Source organism: Marmota marmota, unplaced genomic scaffold, assembly GCF_001458135.2.
Source record: "Marmota marmota marmota unplaced genomic scaffold, marMar, whole genome shotgun sequence".
Taxonomy (NCBI): Eukaryota; Metazoa; Chordata; class Mammalia; order Rodentia; family Sciuridae; genus Marmota; species Marmota marmota.
Genome location: NW_025999842.1, coordinates 1,300,081 through 1,325,294, shown reverse-complemented (window position 1 = coordinate 1,325,294; position 25,214 = coordinate 1,300,081). Strand labels below are relative to the sequence as shown.

At 33.3% G+C, this 25,214-nt stretch overlaps 1 protein-coding gene across 8 annotated transcripts in view; it reads left to right on the top strand.

Moving 5' to 3' along the window:
* The window catches only part of Myo6 (myosin VI), a 142,682-nt gene that overhangs the window by 59,203 nt on the left and 58,265 nt on the right, over positions 1-25,214 (top strand). For all 8 annotated transcript variants that reach the window (XM_048799906.1, XM_048799862.1, XM_048799822.1 and 5 more), the window contains 8 exons: positions 15-88; positions 7,255-7,384; positions 10,010-10,115; positions 12,274-12,329; positions 15,208-15,305; positions 15,989-16,153; positions 20,194-20,274; positions 23,389-23,569. In XM_048799906.1, coding sequence (XP_048655863.1) covers positions 15-88; positions 7,255-7,384; positions 10,010-10,115; positions 12,274-12,329; positions 15,208-15,305; positions 15,989-16,153; positions 20,194-20,274; positions 23,389-23,569 — 891 coding nt within the window. The remainder of the gene's footprint in view (positions 1-14; positions 89-7,254; positions 7,385-10,009; positions 10,116-12,273; positions 12,330-15,207; positions 15,306-15,988; positions 16,154-20,193; positions 20,275-23,388; positions 23,570-25,214) is intronic.

Sequence of the window (25,214 nt, the reverse complement as noted above, 5' to 3'; positions counted from 1 at the left end):
ATTTTATTTCCTAGGTTCACTAATGTATTTAAATGAAGCCACACTTCTCCATAATATCAAAGTTCGATATAGTAAAGACAGAATTTATGTAAGTATTTTACCTATGTTTTAAGTTTTTGTGGAGATAATTATTTTACAAGCTGCTATTTGATTTTGCTAGGCTTGAAATTTTCTAACGTGAAAGCATGCTTGATCTGAGCCAATTGAATAGAGCATGAGCTCCCAGAAGACAAGATGCTTCCTAACTTACTGCTTAGAAAAGGCCTGGTACACAGTGGACACTTGCTAAATATTTGTGGAGTGAAATAATGAATACAGAGCATCATTTAATATCTTTCAGACTTAAAGTGCCTAATTTGAGTATTTAAAAAACATGAATTGGGGCTGGGGATGTGGCTCAAGCGGTAGCGCGCTTGCCTGGCATGCGTGCGGCCCGGGTTCGATCCTCAGCACCACATACAAACAAAGATGATGTGTCTGCCGAAAACTAAAAAATAAAAATAATTAAAAAAAAAAAAACAAACATGAATTGTATTTTGTTGGATTTCTTGTTAGTAAAGATAGTATCAAAAGTAACAAACAGGGTTGGGGGTGTGTAGCTCTGTGACAGAGCACTTGCCTCCCTTGTGTGAGGCCCTGGGTTTAATCCCCAGTACCACAAGAAAAAAAAAAGTAATGCTTTTAATGATTAAAAAAAATAATAATAGTCAAGAGTTTACACCAAATCTTTCAGTTGGATGCTTAACTCCTATGTTTTAATTATAATTATTCTTTGAGCATGTATGGGATTTTATTCTAAAATAACCTATTCATAGATTCCTTTGTTGGCTAGAGATAAATTACCCCATTGTAGTTCTCCTGTTATAAGAATGGGGCTCTTCATTATTTTTGAACGAAGAAAACACATGGCTTCCTTGACACTTACTATATCAAATGACAGTCTTAATCTTTTATATCACTATCAATTTGTCTAATTGTACTTACTTAATTCTGACTAAATTACATATAGTCTTTGCCATCTGTCTAAGTAGTGACAGCTGGGAAATAGAATCAATCTAGTCTATTTCAAAAGAGTTTATTTGCCATCTTCCAGTTATATGTAATATTAAAGATTTTACTTTCTTGATATTTTTCAAAATTGACTAAAGAGTATATTTATGTTTAAATATGGGTATGCTTTTAAAAAATATTTTTAGTTGTATATGGGCACAATACCTTTATTTTTTTTTTAATGTGGTACTGGGGATTGAACCCAGTGCCTCATGCATGCTTGGTAAGCCCTCTACCACTGTGCTACAACCCCAGCCCTAAATATGGGTATTCTTGAGTGGAAATATATTTAGAGGCAAAATTTACTCATCAGTAGCCTCATGATGATGAATCTAAATGCTGTTTTAGATAATACAGTATTTTGAAATTTGTTAAAACAAATTTAACTTGTGATAACATCAGTGAAAGTTAATTTGGATATAACAAATTATCATGTTTCAAAGTAGAATTTTAGAACCAGTATTTTCAAGGTTAACTGAAGCCATGTTGCTGTTTTTTTCCCAGCTGATTATGTCTTTTAGTTATAAAACCATTAAATATCTGTACTATATAAAATAGCTGTTATTACTATGATATATGTAAATGAAGGGAGCAATTACAATAATATATATAAGTGAAGGAAGCAATTTGGAGTAGTAGTTTAAATTTGATATTTTATGTTTCATAATGATAAAAATAATTACTATCCTGTCTTAGATTTGAGTAAAATAACAGCTAACCCACACTTAGCATGTTCATGGTTACTAAAATTTCTGATCCTTTCCTCTTTTCTCCCTTAGAAAGATTAATATCTGGAATTTCTTTTATTTTTTACATTATTCCAGGAAACATATTTGAGAATGTTTGGAGCATTTTAGATAAGTACTCTGAGAATCCAGTGTTTTCATAGCATTTCTTTCCCACAGCTAGAAGCAGAAAAGAGAAAAAATGGCGCATATTTGTAGTCCTAGCTATGCAGGAAACTGAGGCAAGGGGATCACAAGTTCTAGGCCATCCTGGACAATGTAGCATGACCCTGTCTCAAAAGAAAAATGTTGGGGATATAGCTCAATGGTAGAGTGCCCCTGAGTTCAACACTCAGTATTACACACACACACACACACACAGAGAGAGAGAGAGAGAGAGAGAGAGAGAGAGAGAGAAAGAGAGAGAGAAAGAAATATGGCCATGCGTGCCCTGGTTTTCTCAGTATTACTAAACCACAGCTATCTACCCAACTAGGAATATTATAAACCCTTTCGGTGCATTTTTTTCTGATTTTTTAAAGCCACAGTTAAATTTAGAGTTTAAAAACAAGCTTAAATTGCTCACTAAATGTTTATCTCATCAGTGTTCTAGGCAGTGGTTAATATATATTGTTTTGCAGAGCTCTGGACCAAGAGGTCACCTCATAGCTAAATCACTATTTTGCATTTCCTGATGGGGGTGGACCCAGAGCATATTAAAATCTTCAGTAGCAGGGTAAATCAAGTATGCTGTATAAGATGATAAATAACCAAAATTCTGCTGTAGGGACAGAATGAGGGGAGTAGATTTCATAAGCAGAGCCAACAGAAGCATCCTGATAGAGAAGGAGGCTTAGAGACTCTGATTTCTGTCTGTGGTGACTTGGTGGTCATGCCATCCATGTACTGGGAGAGGATATGGGAGGAGAATATTTTTTTTTGAGGGAGGTGGGAAGAGGTGATCATGACTTTGGATGGGCTGAGTTTGAGTTGCTTGTGATTGATAAGATAAAAGTATTATCTTCATCCTGTAAAAGTTGTGTAAGGGGTTGAGGTTGTAGCTCAGTGGTAGAGTGCTTGCCTAGCATGTGTGAGGCCCTGGGTTTGATCCTCAGCACCACATAAAAATAAATAAAAATAAAGGAATTGTGTCCATCTACAACTACAAAAAAAGTTGTATAAATACAATGGACACTACAGAAATACAGAAGATAATTAGAAATTGTTTTGAAAATTTGTACTCCAATAAAATAGAAAATATTGAAGGCATCGACAAATTTCTAGAGGCATATGATATGCCCACACTAAATCAGGATGATATACACAATTTAAACAGATAAATTTCAAGCAAGGAAATAGAGGACACCATCAGAAGCCTACCAATGAAGAAAAGCCCAGGACCAGATGGATACACAGCTGAGTTCTATAACACCTTTAAAGAAGAACTAACACCAATACTTCTCAAACTATTTCATGATATAGAAAAAGAGAGAAAACTTCCAAACACATTCTATAGGCCAATATCCAGACAAAGACATATCAAAGAAAGAAAACTTCAGACCACTATCTCTAATGAACATAGGTGCAAAAATTCTCAATAAAATTCTGGCAAATCGAATACAAAAAAACATATCAAAAAGATAGTGCACCACAATCAAGTAGGGTTCATCCCAGGAATGGAAGGTTGGTTCAACATACAGAAATCAATAAATGTAATTCATCACAACGGTACACTCAAAGATAAAAATCATATGATCATCTCAATAGAAGCAGAAGAAGCATTTGACAAAATACAATACCCCTTCATGTTCAAAATATTAGAAAAACTAGGGATATCAGGAACATATCTCAACATTGTAAAAGCTATGTACTGCTAAGCCCAGGCCAACATCATTCTAAATGGAGAAAAATTGAAAAGCATTCTCTCTAAAAAACTTGAAAAAGACAGGGATACCCTCTTTCACCACTTCTGTTTAACATAGTTCTTGAAACTCTAGCCAGAGCAATTAGACGAAAGAAATTAAACAGATATGGAACTCAAATTATCACTATTTGCTGACGATATGATTCTATACCTAGAAGACCCAAAAAATTCCACCAGAAATCTTCTAGAACTTATAAATGAATTCAGCAAAGTAGCAGGATATAAAATCAACACCCATAAGTCAAAGCCATTTTTATACATTAGTGACAAATCCTCAGAAAGAGAAACCAGGAAAACCACCCCATTTTTAAGTGCCTCAAAACAAACAAACAAACAAACAAAACTTGGGAATCAACTTAATGAAAGAGGTGAAAGACCTTTACAGTGAAAACTAGAGAATGCTGAAGAAAGAAATTAAAGAAGACTTTAGAAGATGGAAAGATCTACCTTGTTCTTGGATAGGCAAAATTAATATTGTCAAAATGACATACTACCAAAAGCACTATACAGATTCAATGCAATTCCAATCAAAATCCGAATGACATTCCTCATAGAAATAGAAAAAACAATCATGAAATTCATCTGGAAAATCAGAGATGCAGTATAGTCAAAGCAATTCTTAGCAAGAAGAATGAAGCTGGTGGCATTACTATTCCAAACCTTAAATTATACTACAGAGCAAATAGTTACAGAAACAGCTTGGTATTGGCACCAAAATCGACTGGTAGACCAATGGTACAGAGTAGAGGATGCAGAGGCAAACCCCCATAATTACAGTTATCTCATATTAGACAAAGGTGCCAAAAACATACATTGGAGAAAAGATAGCCTCTTTGACAAATGGTGCTGGGAAAACTGGAAGTCTATTTGGAACAAAATGAAATTAAACCTCTATCTCTCACCATGCACAAAACTCTACTCAAAGTGGATCAAGGACCTAGGAATTAAACCAGAAACTCTGTGTCTAATAGAAGAAAAAGTAGGCCCAAATCTCCATCATGTCAGATTAGGCCCCAACTTCCTTAATAAGACTCCTATAGCACAAGAATTAAAACCAAGAATCAATAAATGGGATGGATACAAACTAAAAGCTTCTTCTCAGTAAAAGAAACAATCAGTGAGGTGAATAGAGAGCCTACAGAATGGGAGCAAATCTTTACCACAAGCACAACAGATAGAATATTAATTTCTAGGATACATAAAGCACTCAAAAACCTTAACACCAAAAAAAAAAAACCAAAAAAAAACAAAAACAAAAACAAAAACAAATATCCCAATCAATAAATGGGCCAAGAACTGATCAGACACTTCTCAGAAGGGGATATACAATCAATCAACAAATTATGAAAAAATGTTCAACATCTCTAGCAATTAGATGCAAATCAAAAGTGCTCTAAGATTTCATCTCAGTCAGAATGGCAGCTATTAAGAATACAAACAACAATAAATGTTGGCAAGGATGCTGGGGAAAAGGCACACTCATAGATTGCTGGTGGGACTGCAAAATGGTGCACCAAAATATGGAAAGCAGTATGGAGATTTCTTGGAAAACTGGGAATGGAACCACCATTTGACCCAGCTATCCCACTCCTTGGTCTATACCCAAAGGACTTAAAAACAGCATACTACAGGGACACAGCCTCATGAACGTTTATAGCAGCACATTCATTTACAATAGCTAAACTGTGGAACCAACCTAGATGCCCTTCAGTAGATGAATGGATAAAGAAATTGTGGTATATATACACAATGGAATATTACTCAGCAATAAAAGAGAATAAAATCATAGCATTTGCAGGTGAATGGATGAATTTGGAGACTATAATACTAAGTGAAATAAGCCAATCCCCCAAAACCAAATGCTGAATGTTTTCTCTGATATAAGGAGGCTGATTCATAGTGGGGTTGGGAGGGGCAGCATGGGAATATTAGACAAACTGTAGATAGGGAAAAGGGGAGGGAGTAAGAAGGAGGGGGTAAGTGGGTAAAAAATGATGGTGGAATGAGGTGGACATTACGACCCCAGGTACCTATATGAAGAAGACAGGAATGGTGTGAATATACTTTGTATATAAGCAGAGAGATGAAAAATTGTGCTCTATGAATATAATATGAATTGTAATGCATTCTGCCACCATATATAACAAATTAGAATAAAAAAATAAAAAATGCTACTCTAAGATTTCATCTCACTCCAGTCAGAATGGGATCTATTAAGAATACAAACAACAATAAGTGTTGGTGAGGATATGGGGAAAAAGGCACACTCATATATTGCTGGTGGGACTGCAAATTGGTGCAGCCAATCTGGAAAGCAGTATGGAGATTCCTTGGAAAACATGGAATGGAATCACCATTTGACCCAGCTATTCTGCTCCTTGGTCTATACCTAAAGGACTTAAAAACAGCATACTACAAGGGCACAGCCACATCAATGTTTATAGGAGCACAATTCAAAATAGCTAAATTGTGGAACCAACCCAGATGCCCTTCATTAGATAAATGGATAGGGAAACTTTGGTATATATACTCAATGGAATATTACTCAGCATTAAAAGAGAATAAAATTATGGCATTTGCAGGTAAAGGGATGGAGTTGGAGAATGTAATGCTAAGTAAAGTAAGCCAATCCCAAAAAACCAAAGGCCGAATGTTTTCTTTGATATGAAGATGCTGATTCATAATGATGATGGGGGTGGTGGAGCAGGGGAGGAATGGAGGAACTTTAGATAGGGCAAAGGGGAGGGAGGGGAAAGGAAGGGGCATGGGGATAAGAAAGATGGTGGAACAAGTTAGGCGTCATTACCCTAATTACATGTATGCACTTTGTGTACAACCATGACTTGAAAAATTGTACTCTATATGTATAATATGAAATGAATTGCATTCTGCCATCATATATAACAAATCAGGGTAAATAAATAATTTAATAAAAAATGAAAATTAGAGAATTTGCAGAAACATAAAGTGTATGTTCTGTGAGCAATAACACTAAATAAAAAGTGTTGTGTAATTTATTTTGATTTTTGGCTGCAGCCACTTTTGAGAGAAGATCGTTGATTGTGGCTTTCTTTAGTAGGATGGAATAGAAGTTTAAAATTGTATGTGACCTTAGATATTACTTAATCCAACTTTTTCTATTTTATCAAAACTGTTGTACCCTTTTTTGATACATATTTAATAACCACCTTAAAATAAATATCATCGATAATATAATTAAGCATATATGGATTTAACAAAAATGAACATAACACCCTGACTGAATAACAAAGGCAAAATAGCAATAAAGTAATCTATAATAAAGCTATATATTTATATGTAAATAAAGTTACATGCAGTACATAAAATTATGTCTCACAAAAAATAGTTTTGTAAGTGATGGATTCTCTAGAAATCAGGGAATATTTACTGTTAGAAATGCAAATATTAAAGTTCTGATTATATAGAGAATTGGAGGTATCTATTTGCTGTATTTTTTTTTTCTCCTATGAGTCTTGTTCAGCTTTGCATGAAAAAATTAACTGGAAAATTTCATTTTATACTTTTCTTATTTAGACATATGTCGCCAACATTCTGATTGCAGTGAACCCATACTTTGATATCCCTAAAATATATTCTTCAGATACAATAAAATCATATCAAGGAAAATCTCTTGGGACAATGCCACCCCATGTCTTTGCAATTGGTAAGTGCTTTGCTTGTATTTTAATTCCTGTCTTTTCTTATATCATACAAATTTATATAGTTTTTCTCTTGGATTAATAGAAGATACCATGAATTGAATATTTATTTTTTGAATATATATTTTGTTTTTTGGATGTGTCAGCCTGGTTAGGAGCAGGTATCCTGTACACAGGGTGGGGAAGAATACTTTTGCAGCCAACTCATGGAGCAGTCATACATCATCAACTTTGTTGGATGCCTGTGTCCTCTTAGGTGTTTCTGTCATAATAAAAGCAGTATTTTGATTCCTCATATGATCGGCTCTATCTTAAAAGTATCCTCCTTTAGGGGCTGGGGCTATAACTGAATGGCAGAGCACGTGCCTAGCATGCATGGGGCACCACATAAAAAATAAATAAATTAAATAAAGATAATGTATCCACCTACAACTAAAAAAATATTTTTAAAGAAGTATCCTCCTTTGCAGCCTTGAGGCCCAGGCCTTCCTCTCTTACCCAGGTCATTGCCTGTGAGTGTGTTACTTGGGCCATGTTTGAGATGGAAGAGCAGGCTTCCTTCATGCAGTATTTTGCATCAGGGCTTTATAAAATTAAATAATTGAAAGTGGTACATACTGGGGAATCTGTGTACAAAAATAGTGCAATCTGTCTTGGCCTTTCTCAGCCTCTCTTCTTGAGGCTCTCTAGGTCTGAGGCATGGAGAGATGGAGTTATTTGGTCAAAGTTAGAAATTACTTTCTATCCTTTCCCCTGACAAGTCAGAGATGTTACCTCACTGCTTTGCTTCCACACATAACCAGCAGATGAATGCCATGTTTTGATGCTGGTTCTTAGTGCAGTTTCTCTTTGGGTTTTCCTGTTATACTTGTGTTTTGGCCTAACCAGGCTTCACTTTGAGATTGATGGATGGTTGATGTGTGTGCCCTGTATTACTAGGCAGAATAAATGCATCAGCCAAGTCCAGTGTATCAGCAGATTTACTTTTAGTCTAAGACAATTTGATGAACATTTGTATATTCTTTTATCAGCCTGCAAAATGGTACACAACCCTTAGATCCTGAATATGTGTGAACTCATCACTGGAGAGAAGTTACAAAGTGTAGACAAACTATTTTATTTTTAGTGTTTTATTGCTTAAGATAAAGTATAATAAAGTATTTAAAATGATTTTATAAAAGTGGGTGGAACAGGTTGTTGATAAATTGAACAAAGGAATGGGTGTACTCTTGCATATTGCTTATTAGTCAGCTTTACATCAATATAACAAAGTGCTTGGAACAGGCTGCTTATGAAGAAGTTTATTTAGCTCACAGTTTTGAAGGTTCACAAATAGCATAGTTAGTGCAGTCTCTGTGGTGTAACTGCCCCTTGGCTGCATTATATCATGGCAGATAGCAATGGCAAGAGCAAGCAAGTGATTACATCTTGAACCAGAAGCAGAGAGATGGGAGGGCCATGGCTTACTTTTTTATAACAACTCTCTTCTAAGTACTCAAAGGGTTTTAGGAGAACTACCTTCTGAGAGCATATCCCCAGCAAGCCAAGGAAACTCCCACTAGGCCTCACCTCCAAAAGATTCCACTACCTCCAACAATGCCATCCTGCAGTCCAAGTCTTCAATACAGTAATCCTTAGGGGATACCCAAACCTATTCCAACTATAGCATATGGTTTACATTCTGTTCTTAGAGTCTAAGTCATTTATAAAGATTTCTTTATTGGTATGGGTAGCACATGTTTGAGGTGAGAAATTGTCTTACTGAGCCAAATTGGTCAGGAACTATCTTAACTTGTTTTAATTTCAAACCAATTTAACATAATTAAATTCTGCTTAATCTGTGCAGTCTTTTAAAATTTAAGACATTTTATAGCTTAAATTATTGGAATGTAAGGAAGATAGTTAAAAATTATAAACAATTGCAAGTCTTAAAATTTAAAGCAGTTTGCTTATCTTTGAAATGGCTGCAAATTCTATAAGATGTTTAAATTCATAGGAGTATTACAGGGAATCTTATAGATTTCTTTTGCAATTATGTGTTTTTTATTTCCAGCAAAAATTTTGGTTGCCATATTTCTTAATTAGAAGCTTCTTACTTCTGCTTCTCTCTGAGGGCTTCATTAGTTATGCATAGTAAGCTTTTTTTTTCCTTTTTTTTTTTTTTAAATCCCTCTGCAGATCTGCTGTGGATTAGGGAGAGAAGAGTCACAATTTGTAATATATAGATATTAAAGCATGAACTTAAGAGTTGTTTATTTGGATTTCATGTTATTTAGCTGTTAGGGTAATAAGAGTGTTGAAAGAGGGCTGGGGATATAGCTCAGTTAGTAGAGTGCTTGCCTCGCATGCACAAGGCCCTGGGTTCAACCCCTCGCACCACATACACACAAAAAAAATTGGCAAGTCTTACTGTATGCTAATTGTACCTCATGAAAATTGTTTAAAAAAAGAGTGTTGAAAGTAAATATTTTTGGAGATGTTATTTTAACACTTTTGAGTGCTAAAAAATTTCATTAACTGTTTGTTAATTTATGATTTCTTTAGGAGCAAGTGCTTCTAAAGTGAACTTTTATCATTTAATAACTATATTTAGTGTATTGTTCACCATTTATGTGTTATTTTGACCCTAGCTGATAAGGCTTTTCGAGACATGAAGGTACTCAAGATAAGCCAGTCTGTCATTGTATCTGGAGAATCAGGAGCTGGCAAAACAGAAAATACAAAATTTGTTCTCAGGTAAGTAGTTAGCTAACCTGAAATATTTTTAACAGATTGACACTGTTTTGGTGGTAAAAAACACATAATATAGAATCTGCCAACTTAACCATTTCTGATGTTTAGTGTACTCACATTGTTGTGCATACAATCTCCAGAAGTTTTCATTTTGAAAAACAAACTATATACCCATTAAAAAATCCTGTGTTTTCTACTATCCTCACCTTCTGGCAGCTGCTATTTTACATTTGGATTCTATAAATTTACCTTACCACATTTAAGTGAAATCAATACAGTGTTTATCTTTCTGTTACTGACTTATTTCATTTTGCTCAGATTTACCTGTGTTTAGGCTGGTGTTCCAGTAGTCCCAGATTATGGGAGACTGAACCTAGAAGTTTGGGACAAGCCTGGGAAACTTAGCAAGACCTTGCATTTTCTTTTTATTTATTTATTTGTTTTTGGTGGTGTTTGGGATGGAACCTAGGGCCTTGCACATGCTGAGCAGGTGCAGGTGCCTTACCACCAAGTGGAATCTCCAAACCAAGACCCTGTCTCTTTAAAAAGGTAGAAAACCCCCCAAACCCCATGTTGTATTATGTGTTAGAATCTCCTTCCTTTTAAAGGCTGAGTAATATTCCAGTGTAGGGATACATTTTATTTATGCATGCATTTGTTGATGAGATCTTGAATTTTTTCCATCCTTGGTACCATTATGAGCATGAGTAAATATTTCTTTGAGAATTTGAACAGGTAGACTTTTAACACCTTTGTATATTTTGTGGCATAATTTGGAATGTGGGCTCTATTATTTTTAAGATACAATTACCTTATATGGAAGCTAGTCTATAGATTATTGAAAACCAGCTCTGATGTTATTTGTATGAATATCCTGGGAGAACCAGTGCTAGTTAGGCAAAGGGAAATTTAGGAATGTTCTTTCAAAACCCCAAATCCAGGTGGACATTCTCTTCTCAGTGTTTCTCTAGTAGTGTGCTTCAAACCATTTTTTCCCTTAAGCTTATGATGTTCACCTTTTTATATCCACTTCCCAAATTTTTTCTTCAGTGTATCCCCTTTGCTGTCATCAAATTTAACTCCAAACACTTTGTTTATAATCATAGCATTTTAAAAATGGAAGGAACCCTAGCATTTATTTTAGTTAGTTCTTTTAATTTACATACCTCGAAGTTAAATCTAATCATGATCTTACTGTTAGGACCAGCACATTCACTAGTACTGTTCCTACTGTATTATGTATTATTCTCTGTAAATGTGTATGCTTCTCAGAATTATTTATGTAAAACAAGTTGAAGAATTTGTTAATGCCTGTTATAGATATGCCATTCTCATTAAATAAATGCTTCTCTATACTCTTGTAAGTGGTTCAATTTCTTATTCTTTCTCTCCTGAATATGATAGTCATATGGTGGGTCTATGGTTAATGTAGGAAAATAAACAAAAAGCTAAGGAACCGTACTTATAATGTACACTTACACTGTAAATAAGGATTGCTCTTTGTTTGGAAAGGTGCTAAGTAAATAGTTGTTTCATTGTGTCTTCTTTTCATGTAACAGCTCAAAGATTGAGAACTTTGCCTTGTTCAGCTGCAGATTGCCTTATTTTCTGTAGCCATGATGTTGAATTAATAGGCAGTAACAAAAGGCTGTGAATCTCATGTTGTTGATGAATATTGCCATATGAAATATGTTATATATTTAAATCAAGTGGTTGATTAAAATCAGAATATTTCTAAAAACAGCTTAAAAAATAACGCTGGTTTAAACATTCAAGGCAATCCAAATCAAATTTTAAATAAATTTGAAGCTGTAAGAACATGGTTGCGAAAGGTGGGGTGGTGCACATCTGCAATCCCAGTGGCTCAGGAGGCTGAGACAGGAGGATTGTGAATTCAAAGCCAGACTCAGCAAAAGTAAGGTGCTAAGCAACTCAGCAAGATCCTGTCTCTAAATAAAATACAAACTAGGACTGGGGATTTGGCTCTCAGTGGTCATAGTGCCCCAAAAAAAAATGGTTGCATTTGAGCATAAATTTGTAATTTTTAAAAGTTGTAATGATGATTCAGGTTTCAGTTACATGTATAAATAATAGTGAATTTATAAATATATCATATGCAATATTATTGTCATCTGAATTTTGTATTCTATATTGTAAATAGATACCTGACTGAATCCTATGGAACAGGTCAAGATATTGATGAAAGAATTGTTGAAGGTATTGTTAATTTTTCTGTTGTTAAGCATTTACTGAAATTAACTTATTAGAATCCTTTCAATGGTTTGGAATGTTCTTTTCCCAGAGATGCAAAAAACTCTCATCTCCAAAAGATCTTTACTCATATGTCATATTCTCATTGACTTAATGTCTATTGTCTCTTCCTATGTCCATATCCCACATTAAGCAATAAGAAGGCAGAGATTTGTTTTACTTTATAAACTCCTAGAATAGTACTTGGCACATAGTATAAATATTGGCAAATGAATGTAAGAATTAGAGGGAACTCTGGCTTCCTGTTTGTTTTCTTGACCTTGTTTTTCTATAAAGAAGAGAAGAAAAGTTATTTGTTTTTAGGGCACTTTTTTGAGGAAAATTATTATAATGAAAGCATTCTCTTAGAAGACAAGAGTGGGGGCCGCTGGGTTGTGGCTCAGCGGTAGAGCGCTTGCCTGGCATGTGCAGGGCACTGGGTTCGATCCTCAGCACCACATAAAAAAATTAAATAAATTAAATAAAATAAAAAATAAAGATATTGTGTCCAACTACAACTAAAACAAAATATTAAAAAAAAAAAGATGACAAGTGTGTGGACTGATTTCCTTAAGCTGTCCATGTTTGCATACTCCTTAGAATGCTTCTTGTGCCTCAATTTTGAGACTTGGTCTAGGCCACCATCATGTCAAATCTGTACCCAGCGCCTGCACTGTGGATCCTGTTTGGTCTCCTCACTTAACATTCCTCCTTCTTCTTAATCTAGTCCCTGTATGGAAGCAGGAGGGACCTTTAAATCTTGTAACAGCTTTATATTGTTCTCATGATGACACTCTAAAGCTCTAGTATCTCCTGCTGTGCTGTGTTGCCTGGCTCTTAACCCTCTGACCTCATATTGAGTCTTGACTCCTTTTGCCTTAGTCATGTGGGTCTTCTTGTAGGTCTTGGAGGTGTTTTAGGGCTTTCTGAATACTTTCTCCTTTCCCCTTTGTCATTTCTCCCTTCTCGGTAAGTATTACCTTTAAAAAGTTGAATAAATAAAGAACAAATCATGGATTAACTCAATAAAAAACTAATTATTGAGTTAAATTAATTATTCCCTTGAGATGCAGACCTACTTGAAAATTGGATATAAGCCCAGGTTTTTCTCATGGTAATATACTGTGTAGTATGTTGTATGTTGTTAAGAAAAATTGGGAACTGCTATTACAAAATGGAAGATCATATTGTAACTGGGTGATTATAGAAAGCTTTGATGCCTTCTTTAATGGAAATTTGGTTGTTGGTTTGGGAATGAATATATTATTAGTAGCATAAATATAATTTTCTGATGGAGGGGTTTTTATCCTGTTTGGAGATATTTTATTTATGTTAAAATTTACTTTAAATTTTTAGTAGATCATTAGTAAAGGAGTTGGGGAGACCTGTAGTCTAATCCCCCTTGTCAATTGCAATCATCTGACCTTTTGAGAGTTGGTTGGCCTTGTTGGCCTCAGTTCTCTTGCCTTTCTGAAAAGTGAGGATATATGTTAATATTTCTTTTAGTTTTAGTGGTTTTCTATTTATTTGGGAAGTGAAATGGCTAGGGAATGATCTTTAAAAGGGTTTGGAGGCTAGTTTTGCTTTCTGCTGGTCAGAATAAGAAAATGAACTTTGAAAGACTTCATAAGAAATATTCTAACAAATATTATGAAGCAATTTGAGGTTGTTGATAAAAATATGTAAGATTAATACTAATCTGGTGTGTTTATAATTGAGATACTGATGAATGCAAGAATAGATTCTATTACTCATGATATGGGTGTATGATTATAAAATCATCATAAAATGTTCCATATGTTTATAAGGATTTTAAAAACTATTATTCTGAAAGCCTTTTTAAAATTTTAGGTAGACACAATATCTTTATTTTATTTATTTTTTTATGTGGTGCTGAGAATCAAATCCAGGGCCTCATGCATGCTAGGCAAGCGTGCTACCACTTGAGCCACATCCCCAAATTTTGTAAAGTGTTTTTTTACTGTAAAGTCTCTTTTTAAAAAATATACGTATATTTTTAATTGTTGACGGACGGTGTTGACAATCAAACCCAGTGCCTCACACATGCAGGGCAAGTGCCGTACCACTGAGCTACAACCCCAGCCCAAAAGTCTCTTTTTAATTTGTTAAATTCTGTTGGATATGCATGTAAAAAAATAAAAAATTTTGTAGTTGTAGATGTCAGCATGCCTTTATTTTATTTGTTTATTTTTTAATGCTGTGCTGAGGATCAAACCCAGTGCCTCGCACATGCTAGGCAAGTGCTCTGCCACTGAGCTATAGCCCTAGCCCTTTATGTCAAATTTTTAACTTACAAGTAATAATAATATATAAAATATTTTAGAAGTGTAAGTCAAGTAATAACTTCTTGCCTATTATTTTGTCACAAGAGCTTTGCTCTCTATCTGTTATAATAAAATCTCTTGTGGTGCTGAAGTACTTGTTAAACCGAAAATCTTCGCTCTTTAGCTGTTATAATAAAATCTCTTGCTGGGCTGAAGTACTTGTTAAACCTTGAACATTTTAGGGGTAATTTTTAAAGTTGACTTGTAAATTTTATCTTAGTAACTTTGAAATTTAGTCTTTCCCATAACATTGATATTTTCTTTTTATGTACTTTGAGAAATTTTTCTATCTTATGCACTTGAGTAATATCTGAACATAGTGGGTTGAGTGATCATTAAATATTTGTGGAATTTGACATTACCTGGTAATTCCTCCATGTTAATATTTCTGAGAGGATTTTCTCTTGTACTTTTTCTAAAGAGTCATACTGTGCATATTGTTTTGTAGCTTTTCTTCATGCTCATTTTTTGATGGGATATGTCATTTTATTTCTCAATAGCTAATCCTCTTTTAGAAGCCTTTGGAAATGCAAAGACTGTTCGAAATAATAATAGCAGTCGATTTGGAAAATTTGTAGAAATACATTTCAATGAAAAGGTAAGTGAAAGTGACTTTTGGGATAATATGTTTGGGGAATATTTGTGAAAAATACAAGGTTTGTGAATAATTAGTGTTGTACTTGCACTTACGGTAAATCCCTGTAAGTTTCTTTGTTACTTCAGCTAGGAAAATACATATATTCACTGTGACTATCCAAAAGCTCTTTTCAGATTTATAATGTAAACATTGGATTTGCATCATCAAACATAATTTCATATTTAGTATTCCCCCCCGATAATTTATTCTTTTGTTGTTGCTTTAACATGTAGTAATTGTACCTATCTATGAGGTACAGTGATATTTCAACACCTGTACAGTGTGCACTGATCAAATTAGGGTAATTAGTATTTTCATCTCCTTAAGAATTCTTCATGTTTGGAATCTCGGACTCCTGTCTTCTATTTCTTTTATTGAGGTACAAGGCACAGTCAATTCTGATTCTATAGAGGCTCAAAATTTAGAAGGGTCTGGGAAAAGACTTAATGGAGATGTTTAAAATGAACAATGACCTCCACAGATATTCTAAGCTTACATTTAGTTATTTGTTTTCTCCTTGTATTTGATGCATATTATACCCTTTGATAGACAAATGTTTATTAGAAAAGATTGATTTAACCTTGTTAAATTATAGTTTAAGACTTTAAATGAAAAAAATATATTTTCTGTCTTTTGTTTTTTAGAGTTCAGTTGTTGGAGGATTTGTTTCACATTATCTTCTAGAGAAATCTAGGATCTGTGTTCAAGGCAAAGAGGAAAGGAATTATCATATCTTTTATAGATTGTGTGCTGGTGCCTCTGAAGACATTAGGGAAAAACTTCATTTGAGCTCCCCAGATAATTTTCGGGTAGGTTGGAAGAAAATAAATTTCATACCATTTTTGCAAATTGAATTGTCTTCCATTATAAAACTTATTTTAGTGAATTTTGCATCTAGTTTTGCATGTGTATAACTACATTAAATAAAATATAGTTTACCTTCTACATTTATGTGCTTCAACCAACTGAATTTAAACTAGTCAGAGTGAAAAAAAAATTGTGTCTTTTCCTTGTCATTATTCCCTAAACAATAAAGTGTAACATAGCATTTGCTTTAAGTATTATAAGTAATATATAGATGATTTAAAATATATGAGACTATATGTATAGGTTTTATATAAATACTGTTCCATTTTGTGTAAGGGACTTGAACACCTGAGGATTTTGCTATTCTATATCTGTAGGAGTAAAGGAACCAATCTCCCACAAATGCTGAAGAACAACTATATAATGTATTAGAATAATTTCTGTACTAAGGAGATCTTTTTTTAAAAATATTTATTCTTAAGTTATAGGTGGACACAATATCTTCATTTTACATTTATGTGGTGCTGAGGATTGAACCCAGTGCCTCTTGCATGCTAGGCGAGCACTTTACCACTGAGCTGCAACCCCAGTCACTAAGGAGATCTTTAAAAAAAAGTTATATAAAACACAGTACCTTTATTTTACTTTTATGTGGTGCTGAGGATTGAATGCAGTCCCTCACATGTGCCAGGCAAGCGCTCTATCACTAAGCCACAGCCCCAGCCCCTGAGAGGTCTTTATTGAGGGTTATATTGAGTTTATAATACAGGTTGAACATCCCTAATCTGAATCCCAAATCTAGGGATATATTTTTGGATTAGGGATATTCAGGTGGAAAGTCTGCAAATACTCCAAAATTAAAAACAAAAAACAAAACAAAAAAACACAACAACTTCAAAACAACACTTTCCCAAGTATTTCAGATAAGGGATACTTATCCTGTATATATAGAGAGGGTACATAATGTAATAGGTAAAAGGATAGAAGTTAAACCCCACATTAATTTAAGCTCAATTAGAAATTTATAATAGTTTTGTAACACTAGCTTTCAAGTTAGTTGTCTTTGACTTATCTGTAAAAAGTTTGATCACTGAATTAATAGTAATAAAGGACATATGATTATATTCTTTAATTCAGCAACACATATTTATTGCTTGCCCATTGGATGTTAGGTAATGTGCCAGGATTAAAAATTTTAAATGAGAAACAGTACCTGTTACCAAGCAACTGTGAATGTGATGGGAGACACATAATCTGACTGATAAGTTGAATAATAAGAAAATAGACATAGAATGCTTTAGTGACCTGGGGATTTTGCAAGACTTAATGGAAGGATTTTCCAAGTGTTTAAATGAAGAAAGATGGAAGAAGACAAGCAAAAGCAAGAAGCATCATAAAGAATAAGGCAGAAAGTAGTGGTAGGAGGGAGGCCGAAGAGCTATAAAGGGCTTTAGTGGAAAATTAGACAGTTTGTGCTTCCTCTCATGTATATCTTCATACAAATACTTCTCTGTCTTCCCCAAATAATTTTGCTTTGAAGTGACTTGACACTGTCTCAGTAATTTCATCAGGTTTTTCTAGTTAAGTCCTTTAGTCATAACTGATAAACCAAACACATCCAAAATTGTTGAATTTTTTGTCATTATTTTATCCAATTTGTGTACATAAGGAATTGTAGAGATACACCTATTTGAAAACATTTGTATTAACTATACATGTATTTTAAAAAATAAAAGGTTTAAAAAGCTCTCTTTATTAAAACTTTTAAAATATTTTTGCTATAGTCATGCAAAGATGCTTGAATATGAAGAAAGCTTGGATAGAATGAGAATGGATGGCAGGATAGTTACAGCTTTCTAATTATAGAAAAAGTAGAAGAAACAATTATCATTCTTACGTTTTAAATTTTTTGCAGTCTTGGGAATCAAACCAAGGGCCTTGCTCATGCTAGGCAAGTGTTGGACACTGACCTACATATCCAGCCCTTTTAGTCTTATGTCCAACTGTCTGTAAGCCAAAAACTTGACCAAAAAATTGAAGTGGGGAGATAAAGCACCATGTAGCAATGAGAATATTTGTTTGGGCTCTATATGTTTACATTGCCATTCTATTAAGTGAAATAACTCTTTTTTTGAAACAGTCAATTGAAAATGTTTCAGCATTATCCCTTTTCCCTTCAAGGGTAGAAGAAGAAACTGTAATCATTGTCCGATTTTGGAGTATGTTAATGTTTACTTATAACAGAGGGAAATAGGTACATTGATCATCTAAAATATCAATTTATCCCCCTAAAACATTCAAATTCACTATACATTTTTCTTGGTGAATATATGTGGTATATTTGTCTTGTAATTCATGCCATGGTATAATGGAATTATAGTAACCTAATTTAAGAAAAGCTGAAATGTTTTAAACTATTTTTCATCCTGTTGTTTTTCTTATGGACTTCCTTATAAACTTTTTTCATCCTGTTGTACTATCTAATGGACCTCCTTTTAAATGTAAGAGATTTTCTTTGAGGTGAATATATTTCAAATTAAGTATCTCTTATCTTAAATGCTTTGGAACCAGAAGTATTTCAGATCTCAGAATTTCTTGGATTTTGGAATATTTGCATAGACTTTATTAAGTGAACACCACAAGTTTGAAAATCCCAAATCCAAAATATAAAATGCTCCAAACCTGGAACTCTAAATTTTGGAGCATTTTAGATTTGGAATTTTTGGATTAGAGGTGTTTAACCTCTGTTTTTGTCCAACTTCATCCTTTATTCTGTTTTGAAAGCTCTTATTAACTTTGTAGTGTTTCTGAGAAGTAGTATAAATCATTGAGAGAAGAAAAGCTGAAATTATTTGATCCATAAAGTAAATATTGTAATTTTATATATAGTCACTGTTAACTTTCAGTAAATGTGAAAGTCATGTTTTGAAGAACTGAGTTTAAAAATCAGAAATTAGGGCTGGGGTTGTAGCTTAGTGGTAGAGTGCTTGCCTTGCATGCATGAGACCCTGGGTTCAATTCCCAGCACCACATAAAAACAAATAAATAAAGATATTGTGTCTATCTACAACTAAAAAAAATATTTAAAAAAATCAGAAATTAAGAAAATAAGGATAGTATTTCATAATTATTCAGAATGATACTTAAAATATTAAGCTATAATATGTTATTTGAGATCTCATGTGTTTAGCAGGTGGGTGATTTTCATTATTACTTGTAGTAGTAATGTTATAAATCGTATTTTAAAAAGATAATTGACTGGGATGTAGCTCAGTAGTATTGCACTTGAGGCATTGAATTCAATCCCCAGCACCACAACTGTGGAGGGGGGAGATATTCAATACTGAGAATGTATAAAATTGCCTTTTAAAAATAAAAAAAATCTCCAACTTCATCCATTTACCTGCAAATGCCATGATTTTATTCTCTCTTAATGCTGAGTAATATTCCATTGTGTGTGTGTGTGTGTGTATGTGCGTATACACACACAACACATTTGCTAAGTGAAGTAAGCCAATCCCAAAAAACCAAATGCCGAATGTTTTCTCTCATATAAGAATGCTGATTCATAATGGGGATGGGGAGGCAGTGTGAGGAAAGGAAAGGAAGGGTTTATGAGGGTAGGAAAGACGGTGGAATGATAGACATCATTACCCTAAGTACGAGTATGAAAATACGAATGGTGTGACTCTACTTTGTGTACAACCAGAGACATGAAAAATTGTGCTCTATTTGTGTAATATGAATTGAATTGCATTCTGCTGTCATATATAGCAAATTAGAATAAATAAAATAAAAACATAGTATTGGTTTTTTACTTTAATAATTTTATTTAATCTATTCCAGGGATTGGGAGTTTTTAATATTCTTGGTAGATAAGTAGTAAAAAATATAAAATATTGAAGTACTAATTTAATTGAGGAATTACACAATACTCAATTTATGTTTAGAAGTTCTTCATGGTTAGTCCTGTTTGATGTTATTTTTTTGTTTCCCTGTGGGTTGTATATATTAATTCTGTTTTATATTTCTTTTATTATAGTATTTAAACCGAGGCTGTACTAGATACTTTGCTAACAAAGAAACTGACAAACAGATTTTACAGAACCGCAGAAGTCCTGAGGTATAGTAAACTATTTTTTTAATTAAAATTTTAATGCCAAAAAACAATCATGCTGAGCTGGGGTTGTGGCTCAGTGGTAGAGTGCTCATCTAGCATGTGTGAGGCCCTTGGTTTGATCCTCAGCACCACATAAAAATAAATACATAAAATAAAGATATTGTGTCCAACTACAACTAAAAAATAAATATTTAAAAAAATCATGCTGCAAGTTATATTTTTAAATTAGGAGCCCGAATAAGATTTCTTACTTTTAGACTTATGTTTCAAAAAACTTAAGTACTCATTCTTTTAGTATGCTGAACTTTATAACTCTGTTGATATCTACAGAAGCCACAGCTTCTAGTTCAAGGGACTCAGGACACTGCTTTCCTCCTCCTCTTTTCCAAGTATGATAGTTTTAAATTGCTAAGAATTGTTGTCTTTTAGCACTTTTGAAACTTTTTCTCATATTACCTTTTTAGGATTAAGTACAAAGTATATATTTTTAATTTATTATCTACTTTAAGGTTTGAATTAGGTACCAGGTTTGTACCTTGAATTAGGTACAAGGTTTGAATTAAGGTTTGAAGTAGACAATAGACTAAGCATTCATGTGAAAGTATGTTTACATATTAATAGCACTTCTCTTTAAAATAGCTTATTTCTAAAATATATTAAGTTTTAAACTGGACTCTGGCACACACCTGTAATTCTAGCAATTTGGGAGGCTGAGGCAAGAGGATCACAAGTTTGAGGCCAGCCTTAGCAACTTAGTGAGGTTCTAAGTAACTTAGTGAGACTCTGTCTCAAAATAAAAAATAAAAAAAGGGCTGGGGATGTAGCTCAGTGGTTAAGTGCTCCTGGCTTCAATTCCTGGTGTACCTAAATAAATAAATAAAGTTTTGTATATTGGCCTCTCTAAATCATTATAATATTTCTAAGAGTAATTAGTTATAATTATACCATTAAGTACTGTTTTAAAAACATTTAATCTTTAATTTGAAGACCTATAAAGTTTAATAGGCAGTGTTTAAGTAATAAATGGTATTAAGTTGTGTCTATACAAGGGACTTACATTATGAAAGTTAAGTTAGGATTAGTTAGGATAAGTTCTAGTTTATATTGCCTTTACTGATTTTATTAAAACATTTATATTGAGTATTTAAATAGTTTTTATTATCATCAATTTCTAATTCTTGTATAAACTAGATATTTTGACTTCTTTCAAACTGGGTTAGATGAAATATATCTTAAATATATATTCATATTAAATATCAGAAAACAAAATTACCCTTATTGAATTCAAAATAGATGAGTATACAGTTAATTTTTTATTAATTTGACATTTTATATATAATTTTAGATAGATGTCTGAATTATAAATCATGAACTTTATGTTTTATCCATGATTGGACTTTAAAGAAGCAAGATTGTATTTATAATGGTATCTTTGTCTTGAGAAGATTATATTTTTATAAAAATATCGCCAAAATATTGTAGTTGTAGGATGCTTCAGCTGTCCTAAAGGAAGAAAATATTTATTTATTTACAAAGATATGGTCTTTGTCACAGAATAAACTGAAAGAAAACTGGTGTTTACACTTCAAAGAGTATCATTTATTCTCCAGAGACAAAAAAGTACTCACTTTTAGATGAATATAGTTTGTCAAGAATCTTATTTATATTATTGAAAGGGAGGGAGGGTGAGATAATATGTGTGTGTATAATATACAAAGGTGAACAATGGATTAATATGTTTAAATTGCTTTTTATGTCTTCTTTATCAGGAGGATGAGGTGATCATTTTGACTAAACCCTTTGCCTTATTCCATTTGAATGTCTTTCAGCTGTGTGTAATTTCTAGGAAAATGCAGTATTTTTAGTCTGCCCTTTAGCAAATATGTTTATTACCATTTGATTAGAAACAGTTTTTAAACGAAGCAATCATTGAATTGCAAGACTAAAAATTCTGCATGATGTGTTTTCTGTTAATTTTTTGCTGCATGTGATTGTTGCCTTTGCTTCTTTTTAAGAGTAAAATGGAATTTCATTTTCTAGATATTTTCCAGAAATTTCACAAATAATTGAACGTTTAAAAAACTTTTGTGGAAAGACAAACTGCTGAAAAGCAGTTGTTTCCTTGGAGAAAAATACACCTCCTGGAGCCATCTTTTAATGCCATTAATTCTAATATTATGCTTCCTTATTTTAACTTCTTAATTCTCTGTTCTGGAAAATTCCTAGACCAGTTTTTCTTTGTCCAGTTACTGTTATGTTTTTCCTAGCTTCTGCAGGCCTAACTTTCTTCATCCCTTTTTCTGAGCTTGTTGTAGGTGCTAACAAATTGAATACTTTGGATACAAATTCCTTTAGGAGAAAAAACAAATTTTCTCTTCTTTTTTTTTCTGAAATGTTTTTAGTCATTGCATAAATTTCTAAAGTAAGCATAATGCTTTAATACACTGTACCTTGTGTATATACAGAAAGGTTAAAAAAATACTTCTAAAGCCATGTATCACTCTGTCCCAGATATTTGCTTCTGTTTAACTTTAGTGAATTGATGGTAATTAACCTAAAGTAGTGTCATGCTAATTGTCAGGGTTACATATTGCAACTTTTTACCTTTTTTTGCTTATTCGTTTTTAATTGAAAAAAAAAGCTGTGTATATTTGTAAAACACATTGGGGTGCAATGTAATGTTTGGATATTGTATACATTCTGGAATAATTAGATCAAACTAACATATCCATTACTACCTTAATTCTTTTTGACCTAAAGATTTTGATTAATTTCAACCACATATATTCCCTCCTTCTTTATTGAATTTATCTTTATCTAATATCCTAGAATTATAATACTTTAGAATTGAAATTATAGTTATAAAACATTTCTTTTTTAAATTGAAATTATTATTGAAATAATTGTAGTTTACATGTAGTTGGAAGAAAGAGTGAAGAGATATTATATACACTTTACCTAGTTATTCAATTTTTATAAGTGTTAGAATGCTTAAGTTTTTTCATTGACTAATTTTATTTTTGCATGACATATGTTGCATTAATAGACTTGGTTTTATAGTTTTGGTTTACTTAAAAAATGTGAAGATTAGTTAATTATTAATTTCTTGTTTTGTAGTATCTTAAGGCGGGTTCCTTGAAAGATCCTCTCTTAGATGACCACGGAGATTTTATTAGAATGTGCACTGCCATGAAAAAAATTGGTTTGGATGATGAAGAAAAGCTTGATCTGTTCCGAGTAGTCGCGGGTGTCCTGCATCTTGGAAACATTGACTTTGAGGACACTGGCAGCACTTCAGGTTTTTTTTTTTTTTTTCCTTAAGGGCATAAAATTAGATTGACTTACTCTTATTTTTTGGTCATATCAAAAATCATTCTAAATGTTTAGGTGCATGTTTTTTGAATTTTCTAGAATGTAGTGTGTTACATGGTGAACCTGACAAATGAGCGATGCTTCATTATGAGCTTTGTTTTGAACAAATTAACAGCTGAGTACTAGGGTCATAGTTAAAAATTTTAACTAATGGTACTTTTTTTTTTCCCTCCTATATCTGGGATTGAACTCAGGGGCACTCCCCTGAGCCACATCCCAAGCCTTAATTTGTTTTATTTAGAGACATGGTTTCACTGAGTTGCTTAGTGCCTTGCTTTTGCTGTGGCTGGTTTGAGATTCTCCTGCCTCAGCCTCCCCAGCCACTGGGATTACAGGCATGCGTCACCGCTCCTGGATGATGGTACATTTTTAACAACAGATTAATTCTCTATCCTCTATTAAAGTATTTTTGAAATTTTTCTGGTTCATTGATCCAAACTTGGATCAGTTAATCAGGGCAGTTTAACACTATATACCTTATTTATGAGAAACAAAAATAAACTAAAATTTTCATTCTTATGAAAATTGAACTTAAATTATCACTATTTCCGGACGACATGATTCTATACCTAGAAGACCCAAAAGGGTCTACAAAGAAACTACTAGAACTAAAATGAATTCAGCAAAGTGTCAGGATATAAAATCAACGGCATTTCTGTATATCAGCGACAAAACTTCTGAAATGGAAATGAGGAAAAACACCCCATTCACAATATCCTCAAAAAAAATAAAATACTTGGGATTCAACCTAACAAAAGAGGTGAAAGATTTATACAATGAAAAGTACAGAACCCTAAAGAGAGAAATAGAAGAAGATCTTAGAAGATGGAAAAATATACTCTGTTCATGGATAGGCAGAACTAACATCGTCAAAATGGTGATATTACCAAAAGTTCTCTATAGGTTTAATGCAATGCCAATCAAAATCCTAATGGCATTTCTTGTAGAAATAGATAAAGCAATCATGAAATTCATATGGAAAAATAAAAGACCCAGAATAGCAAAAGCAACTCTAAGCAGGAAGTGTGAATCAGGCGGCATAGCGATACCAGATTTCAAACTATACTACAGAGCAATAGTAACAAAAACAGCATGGCACTGGTACCAAAACAGGCGGGTGGACCAATGGTACAGAATAGAGGACACAGAGACTAATCCACAAAGTTACAACTATCTTATATTTGATAAAGGGGCTAAAAGCATGCAATGGAGGAAGGATAGCATCTTCAACAAATGGTGCTGGGAAAACTGGAAATCCATATGCAACAAAATGAAACTGAATCCCTTTCTCTCGCCAAAATGGATCAAGGAGCTTGATATCAAATCAGAGACACGCCGTCTGATAGAAGAAAAAGTTGGCTCCGATCTACATATTGTGGGGTCGGGCTCCAAATTCCTTAATCGGACACCCATAGCACAAGAGTTAATAACAAGAATCAATAAATGGGACTTACTTAAACTAAAAAGTTTTTTTTTCAGCAAGAGAAACAATAAGAGAGGTAAATAGGGAGCCTACATCATGGGAACAAATTTTTACTCCTCACACTTCAGATAGAGCCCTAATATCCAGA